Source organism: Portunus trituberculatus, chromosome 42 (genome assembly GCF_017591435.1).
Source record: "Portunus trituberculatus isolate SZX2019 chromosome 42, ASM1759143v1, whole genome shotgun sequence".
NCBI lineage: Eukaryota > Metazoa > Arthropoda > Malacostraca > Decapoda > Portunidae > Portunus > Portunus trituberculatus.
Genome location: NC_059296.1, coordinates 2,945,001 through 2,953,677, shown reverse-complemented (window position 1 = coordinate 2,953,677; position 8,677 = coordinate 2,945,001). Strand labels below are relative to the sequence as shown.

The window sequence follows — 8,677 nt, the reverse complement described above, 5'->3', positions numbered from 1 at the left end:
CCACCACCACCACCACCACCACCACTCAGGTCAATATCACTCAAATACTCACGAAAGAAAAACACCACGTACGTACACGAACACAAATAACCTAACCAATGAAAGAAAATGACATCCCTCACAACTAACTTTTCCTTTATTCACCCACAGCGGCATTCAAGGCAAACTGAAGGCCAGGAAATGCAGGGAACATGTCTCAAGAGCATATGTGAGAGGACTATAGCTAACTGTTGCCCAGGCTAACTCTCCCCTAAGGCCCCTGCGGCGAAGTGGGGCCCAGACGCTGGCAGCCTGGGGCGCTCGCGTGGTGGTAGTGGTGGTGGTGGTGGTGGTGGTGCAGGTGGCATTCTTGAAGAGAGAGTGGCTGACTTCTCTTTCATTCACAGCGCCGTGGCCCTGGGTCGAGAGAGAGAGAGAGAGAGAGAGAGAGAGAGAGAGAGAGAGAGAGAGAGAGAGAGAGAGAGAGAGGATATTACACATGCAACAGAAAACAAAGTATGAAGATGATGATATAATGGGAGAGAAATGATACAAACAAAACATGAGAGAGAGAGAGAGAGAGAGAGAGAGAGAGAGAGAGAGAGAGAGAGAGAGAGAGAGAGAGAGAGAGAGAGAGAGTGGCAGTGAGTCAGGCGGCACTCACTCTCACCTTGCCGGCCTGGTGGGCATTTCAGTGTTCTTTTCACTGTTCATCACTGCCAGGAGGATATTGACAAACACCGAGCATTCCTCCTGCTATCCTGAACCTCTAAAAATAGAAAGGGACATTGTTATAACCTACATATCGCAGAGCCAAGAGAACGAAACAGAAAGAAACGTTCGTCTCTTAAAGACAGATTCCTCCTCGACAGAGTTTCCACAAGAAAAAAGTTCTCCCAGCGCCACCACTCCACCAATCAGCGGTCGCGAGGGGGGAGGAGCCAAGGCTCTTTCTCTTTTCCCATTGGTTCCTCAGAGTGCCACGCTCCCATTGGTTGTTTCGAAGATCCGGGATCCTAGCCCACTTCCACATCTTGTCAGAGATCCCTGAATTAAATGGCTAGACCAAGTTAATTTGCATATTTGAAAGGCAGAGGCTGCTGCGGTATATAAGGAAAATTAGGGGCAAAAAGTGTGCATTTACGGTGTAGCGTCTGAACGAGTAGGTCGTCCTCTGGCTGCGACTGTGCCACACCATGAAGGTAGGGTCGCGCAGCTACTCTCGACGCCCCTGTGGATTACTACTTTACTCTGCCTCTTGAAGTCACCGGCGAAGGAGCCTCTGTGTGATTCCTCCGCAAGAACAGTGAAGTTTTGTCAGCACTTGGTCTCCTCAAGAGTGAGACAGAGAAAGATGGTATTGAAGTTTTAGTAATCTTTCTCGTCGCCATGCAGTGCCACACAGAACAGACCCAGTGCCAGTGCCTCTAATAGTGTGCAGCCTGACTCTCAGTGACAAGGAGTCGAGACTTGAACTCTGATCGCAGCAAAGTGCCCCTGGAAGCAGAGGTGACAGTGAGCCAGTGTGCCGTCGTGACGAGGGGCACCAGACGCCTCGTGTGCGATACTGAAACACAGATACTCACGGATTAAACCGGAATCCAAAATCTCACGGGGCGGAAAACTATGACAAAGATGATAATGATGATAGTAATGATAATAATAATAATAATAATAATAATGATAATAATAATAATAATAATAATGATAATAGTAATAATAATAATAATAATAATAATAATAATAATAATAATAATAATAAAAGCAGTAAATAAACGAGAAATCGTAACGCTAAGACAGATCAATTCTAGTTAGAGACATCTAAACCTTAATGATGATGATGATGATAACAATAGCAATAATAATAATAATAATAATAATAATAATAATAATAATAACAATAACAATAATAATAATAATAATGATGATGATAATAATAATAACAATTTCAGCGCTGTTCAATTCTGGCTGAGATCTGACGAAAGTTACGCAAAGAAAGCCAACAGTCCCATCTTGTTCTCAGCATCAGCGTCTTAACATCCACGCTAATATCACTCCCGGTCCTTGTTATTGTTATCTGGAGCACGAGATGAAAGCTCCACCACAAGGAGGCTAAGACCTTGTCAAGCAAACCTGTCTTACCTTGACTCCACCTCCTGTTTAAAAATGCCAAGCCTAATATTAGCATTTTTTAACTCACAAACGAGGACGAGAAAGAAGCAGCAAGTTGGTTACCTCCTTAATTAGAAAAGCTGACCTCACTCTGGATAATTAGAACCATTAAAAGTTCCCTAAAACAGCCTTCAAGCTGCGTCGGGTAATTATGGCAATCAGTAACTAAGCATGAAAAAAGGTAAAGAAAACGCAAGGAGGCACACGGGCGAGAGGAGTGAGAGCCGAGCGCCTTACCAAATTTAGACAAAAGCTCCTAAGTTGTCTAACCGCCTCATCACAGTGCCAACATTCAGAAAAACTAAAGAGAGAGAGAGAAAAGTTGTAGCCTCAGGAAATGTTGCCCAGAATAGCCACGCGTCAGAAAATGTAAGGGTCAGTAACCTCGAAAGAGTATTTTTATCCACCCGGAACTAAGGTCGCCGGCTCCGTAGCGAGTGGGGTTCATCTCCACTCTCACTGACCTTCCCCCGCCCCTTTCCCCCCCAACACCCGAACACCCACCCTCGTGTACCCGAATAGCTCCGCCCACACAGCTGGCTTGACCCAACTCGGCACCATCACCAGCACTACCACCCATCACCACCATCAACATCATCATCATCACTACAAAGAGCTCATGGACATCATCACACTTCACCTCACCTCAACAAGCACTTGCCCCGACAACACAAACATCTAAACGCCACGCTGCAGAAGAGAAATCAGCACCATCACCCAACACGCTAGCAACACCGTCACAAACACCAACACTCGTGGAACACTCACCCATGACGATGCGGGGCAGCAGAACGCGTCGGAAGGTCGTACACTGTCACGAAACACAAACACTTCACACTTTTTCACCGCCAGATAACACACTGGCCTCCGCGTCCCTCTCTCTGCGCAGCCTCACTCCCACAAGTCAGCAGATAACTTAGAAGAATTAGTTACGCTCTGTCAGTGATATGTTATACTTCACATGATACCATAACGTTTAAACGCAAAATAAGTTGAGTTCGAGCTTTTATCTACATGTTATACTCTTTTTCATAAGCGAAAGCGAGTACAGACCCTATGCATAACGTCCATAAGAATGATCTCAAACCAGTTAACCATTCGAAACACGAGTCGAATTCTCAAAGCATGCACTTGCAGCATATACCGACTTAGTAATTAAAACCAAGTTGATAAAAGTATCGTTTAGGCTTCATGAATCGTATAATCGTATAATCATGAACAGAGAGGGAGAAAATAAGTAAAAAATGAAAAATGAGCATAGCGTGGTAGAGAAAGGAGAAATGAAAGCCTAACGTATCGGTGGAACCTGAGTGGTGTCATTAAGGTGTTCGATGGCAAAGGTGTGTCATAGGCGAACATCCGGGGTGAGCAGGAAGGGCGGGGAGGGAAGGGAAGAGAGGGAAGGGCAGGGGTCGCGGAGGAAAAAGAGAGTCGGAAGAATAAGAAGCGGATATCACACCCTCACGAACCACACCCACCTTCACACACGCACGCACACACAAGCACACACAGGCACAGGCACGCACACACACACACACACACACACACACACACACACACACACACACACACACGCGCCCTCAGCCACACCCGTCACCTGTTTTCTACTCACCTGTCACACCTGTCCCTTTAAACTCCATACGTACTAAAAGCCACACCTTCTCGATTAACACACCTGTCAGGTATCTTGCCACCACACCACTACTTACATCTCCTGACCCCTTGTTATACCTGTAATTATCTCTACCTCTTCCTCCTTCTTCTCCTCTTCCTCCTCCTCTTTCTCCTCCTCCTCCTCCTCCTCCCACCCCCTTCCTTAGCACTAGCCTACCTACCGGACCTGGAGCTAACACTTTCACAAAATAATTACCTGACTTGATAATAATCTCTCTCTCTCTCTCTCTCTCTCTCTCTCTCTCTCTCTCTCTCTCTCTCTCATAGATGCTAATTACACTCAGCTTCCCACTTTCTTCGCCATTGTCCTTCCCTCTGAGCTAGCATCGCATCGGTTCATACATCATTCTTACTTACTGTTGAATTCTTTTACTACTTTCTACATCTAACTTTCCCCGGCGCTACCCACCCCCGTTCCTCCTCCTCCTCCTCCTCCTCCTCCTCCTCCTCCTCCTCCTCCTCCTCCTCCTCCTCCTCCTCCTCCTCCTCCTCCTCCTTCTCTTCCTCTTCCTCTTCCTCCGTCTTCTCTTTTTTCTTAGCATACTTTCTGATAAGATTGACAAGCTTTTATTTTTTATCCATTCTAAGTTTTCCTGTACTTCCTTATCCTCTATCTTTTATTGGTCACTTTCTACATTCCACAAGTCCCACTGTTTAGTTTAGTTTATTTTTTTAGGTATATTTTCTTTAGAGAATTACAAGCCATTATTTTCCATTCAAGATCAACTTCCTCTACCTCTTCTTGCCTTCTGTATGTCAATCACTATTCTCTCCTAGCGTTGTTGCGTCTTCTGTCTGTTCCTCTTGCTTGCGTTGTCCTTTTCCGTCCATCACGAAGGAGAAAGCGAAAGTAGCCGAGATGTAAATGTTATCACGTACACTACACCTGGTGCTGACGACGGGTAAGAGAAACTTGATACGTAGCTAACTGCACACGGGGCAAGCGAAGTGGCACGCGACGCGACACACTCATCATGACGCACGTGAAAGGAAAGAGAAGATGAGAAGTTATAATTATATGAACGCAAGGTCGGCGATGTAATGATGATAAGGCAAGAGTAAGTCACTAATGGAATGTTGTAAGGCAAATTATAAAGTCACGAGTGAAAAGTTATTAAATGATACAGACTTTATCATTATAACTTACATAAAGCAAAACTGCACGCGCGTGTAATTTAAAAGGCACTAACTTAAGCAGAGGAAGAAGAGGAGGATGAGGAGGAAGAAGACGGTGAAGGCGAAGAGGTCATGTTCTCTGTGGCACTGCGGGTCAGACAATAAGCAGTAATATTAGTAATCCAACAGGGGCTTGATAACTTCCACTATTTTTACAATATGCAGAGGTGACGCACAGCTGTGAGGGCATGCAGTGATGCAGAACACTGGCTGCATCACTCACACTGCCTACATAGATATTGAAATACATTAACGATGTTCTTAAAATACTTTTCTCACTTTTCATTCTGTCTTTTTTTCAAGTTCTAACGTGGCGTAAGGAAGACAGACATATTTTGTCGGTCCAGTGTGTCACCTCTGTAAACAATATGTATGCCTTCATGTCCATTTTCTTTCAGAGTGATTTATGTCTTGTTTTCAGCGGCCACAGAACAGAGCTGTCTGGAAGTCTACAATTTCTTTTATCTTTTATCTGATGTTATCATTTATATGTAAATTTCCAAAGAATAGGCCGAAGGAACCATGACGACGTAGAAATCGTAGGCTCTCGGTCATGACCAACACAGAGAGCGATACTCCAGTTCCAGGGAAAGTAATCGAGTCTCGGAAGAAAAAGAAAGTCTAGCATAGATATTATCTCCTCCTATTATCTCTGAGGCGCGGGTGTTTGTCATCTTACTGAGCCGGCAGTGAGTTGAAAGCCCGGAATAGGATGGACAATTGCACGCCTGGGGCCCTCATGACCACACGCCTCTTCTTTTATGAATGGTCGGTCCGTGAGGCGGGACGGAGGGCTGGGCGGGCCGGGGGATCGGGGGACTCCAGCTCGTTACAGTAATTTTGTTGTTGAGGCGACGCTGTCATTCTTTACCTTCTTCCCACCCACCTCGACCGCAGGAGACACGGCACACTGCTCCTTCTGATCGTGCGGCGCCGAGGCTCGCCCCCCTCACCACCTCACCACCTCACCACTACAGCACCACCTCAAACACCCACCTGCCGCCTACCACAGCACACATACACAAATGCTTCAATCCTAACAGCATTAAATAGAAAAATATTACAAAAGTCTGACACTGCAAGCCATTACTTCTTCCTTCATGTTATTCCTTCTGTCACTCCCTCCTCTTCCCTCCTTGCAGTCTTCCTCTTCCACCCCTCCTTTCCACTTTCCACTTCTGCTGACAATCACATCCCATCCAGGTAACCATATCCATCACCTGGTTCGCATCCTTCACGCTACCTTCCTCGCTCAATCTCCACTCGTACCGCTACCTGCTGCCCGCCACTCCCTTCCCTGGCCTCTCCCTTCACGCTACACTGCCCCACGTGTTCTCATGCACGCACTCCCTCACGCCGCTCCTCTTGAAGTACGTATATACTCGTCATTAGTTCCACAAGTTAACTCCTGCTCTCTTTCTCCTGAATTTGTGCTCCGTTCCTCATTTCTCGCGAGATTTACGTATATGATGAAGTATAAGAGAGAGAGAGAGAGAGAGAGAGAGAGAGAGAGAGAGAGAGAGAGAGAGAGAGAGAGATAAAGTAACCTGCCACTCAATTACTTGTGAAAGTTGATTACTACATCTACTACGCTTGCTGTTACTTGTGTACCAACAACCTGAGCTCTCTCTCTCTCTCTCTCTCTCTCTCTCTCTCTCTCTCTCTTATATTTTCCGTCTTCTCTTCCTCCTTCATAGCCATCCAGCCACCGCCGTTCCTTCTCTCACACGCACTGCTTTACCAACCGAGCCAGACACACGGAGGCAGAGGCGAGGAGGCAAGGAGGCCAAGATCTTAGTCCGCATTACGTGCCGGGGAATAATTACACTGTGCGAGAAGAGTTGAGTGGTAGGTGCTCCTTTAAAGTCAGGAGCTTTCCCTTGTCAACCACCACTCCCTCCCCCATCTTCTACCACTATACTCCTCCTCCTCCTCCTCTTCCTCCTCCTCCTCCTCCTCCTCCTCTTCCTCCTCTTCCTCCTCCTCTGCCTCCTCCTTCTCCATCTCCTCTTCCTCCTTTTCTTTTTTTCTTTTCTTCTTTCTTCTTCTCTTCCTTCTTTCAAGTGCATCGCCACCTACTATTCTTGTTCTTGTTCCTGCTCTCTCTCTCTCTCTCTCTCTCTCTCTCTCTCTCTCTCTGATAAGTGGTTTGAAATATATGCGCATTAGTATTGTTACCGCAATGTCGTGTGTGTGTGTGTGTGTGTGTGTGTGTGTGTGTGTATTCACGTCACTGCATAAACACGTATGTAAGTATGCATGTACGTATATATGTCAGCATGCATGTATGTATGTATGTATGTATGTATGTATGTATGTATGTATGTATGTATGTATGTATGTATGTATAAGTATGCATGCTTCTAGGTATTTTGTGTGCGCGTGCGTAGCGTGTGAGTGCAAATGTCAGAGAAAGTGGAGCTTCCAGAGTCCGATGAATATAACAAGGAGGAGGAGGAGGAAGAAGAAGAGGAGGAGGAGGAGGAGGAGGAGAAGAAGGAGGAGATGGACAGGCTGGACTGGACTTGGCTGGACCTGACTTGAACTAGGCTACAGTGGGCTTGGCAGGAGTGAGGTGGGAGTGGAGGGAAGAGAGGCTAGCTAGAGTGGTCTGGAGTGCGCGTGTGCAAGTGTGTGAGGCTCTGGATTAGAATTGGTGGACGGATAAGTGAGGTCAGTGTATTATAAGGATTAATTTATCACGGCGTATCCAATGTGTCACAGAATCCGCCAACACTAGGATCGGATTCCCTATTGAGCTCCTGTGGCCGACTTTTTCCGCCCTGACCTATCTTGCTCCTCTTCCCCTCTCGCAGGAAAGGGACAGGCAAGGAAAGGAGGAGAGAGGGTAGGATAAGGAAAGGATAGTTAGGCAAGGTGTGTGAGAGAGAGAGAGAGAGAGAGAGAGAGAGAGAGAGAGAGAGAGAGAGAGAGAGAGAGAGAGAGAGAGAGAGCTGAGAGTAAGCACACACGTCTTTGTAAATTCTTTCCTTTTTCTTTCTGTTGCCTCCGAGGTGTTTGATGGTGGTAAATAGAGAGAGAGAGAGAGAGAGAGAGAGAGAGAGAGAGAGAGAGGTCCTGGGGTGCGGCAGCGGTAGTGGTGAAACAAGGATGTGGCGTCTCCCTCCTCGGCTTTCATCTGACCCCGATCGCACACACACACACACACACACACACACACACACACACACGTCTATCGGCAGTTGCTATTGGTCTCGTCTCTTCGTCTCCTCGTCTCGTCATCGTCAGCAGAAACATTTCCCGTGCCGTGCCAAATAATACCGTACGTGTGTCTGTACATTGCCACACTACACGAGGGCGAGAAGGCAGAGGTTATGATTTGGGAGAATGGTAAAATATGCGCTCTCTCTCTCTCTCTCTCTCTCTCTCTCTCTCTCTCTCTCTGGTAACGGGATCCAAAAGTTCATATTATAATTTTTTAGCGTTTTATCCTTTATTTTTCTATATTATCTTATCTCGATAGTGTGGCAAAGCATATAATAGTTTCGTGAGGGCCAACACATCTGCTGCTGTCCGTTCTAAGTTATTTCTATTCATTAACTCTTCAGGACAGTTATGTTCCTTCTGTTTACTTGAGGCAGCGTTTTTGATGAGGCATAAATGCAGGATTACGTTTTTTTTTTTTTTTGCCTTTTCTATTTCTCTCTTTCTCTTC

At 46.1% G+C, this 8,677-nt stretch overlaps 1 protein-coding gene across 2 annotated transcripts in view; it reads left to right on the top strand.

The window, feature by feature from the left end:
* Positions 1-1,039: 1,039 nt before the first annotated feature.
* Positions 1,040-8,677, top strand: part of LOC123517447 (pro-resilin-like) — a 30,032-nt gene continuing 22,394 nt past the window's right edge. Inside the window, exon 1 of one of the 2 annotated variants that reach the window (XM_045277498.1) lies at positions 1,040-1,181. In XM_045277498.1, coding sequence (XP_045133433.1) covers positions 1,176-1,181 — 6 coding nt within the window. In that variant the 5' untranslated portion in view covers positions 1,040-1,175. The other variant, XM_045277499.1, reaches the window with a different exon arrangement.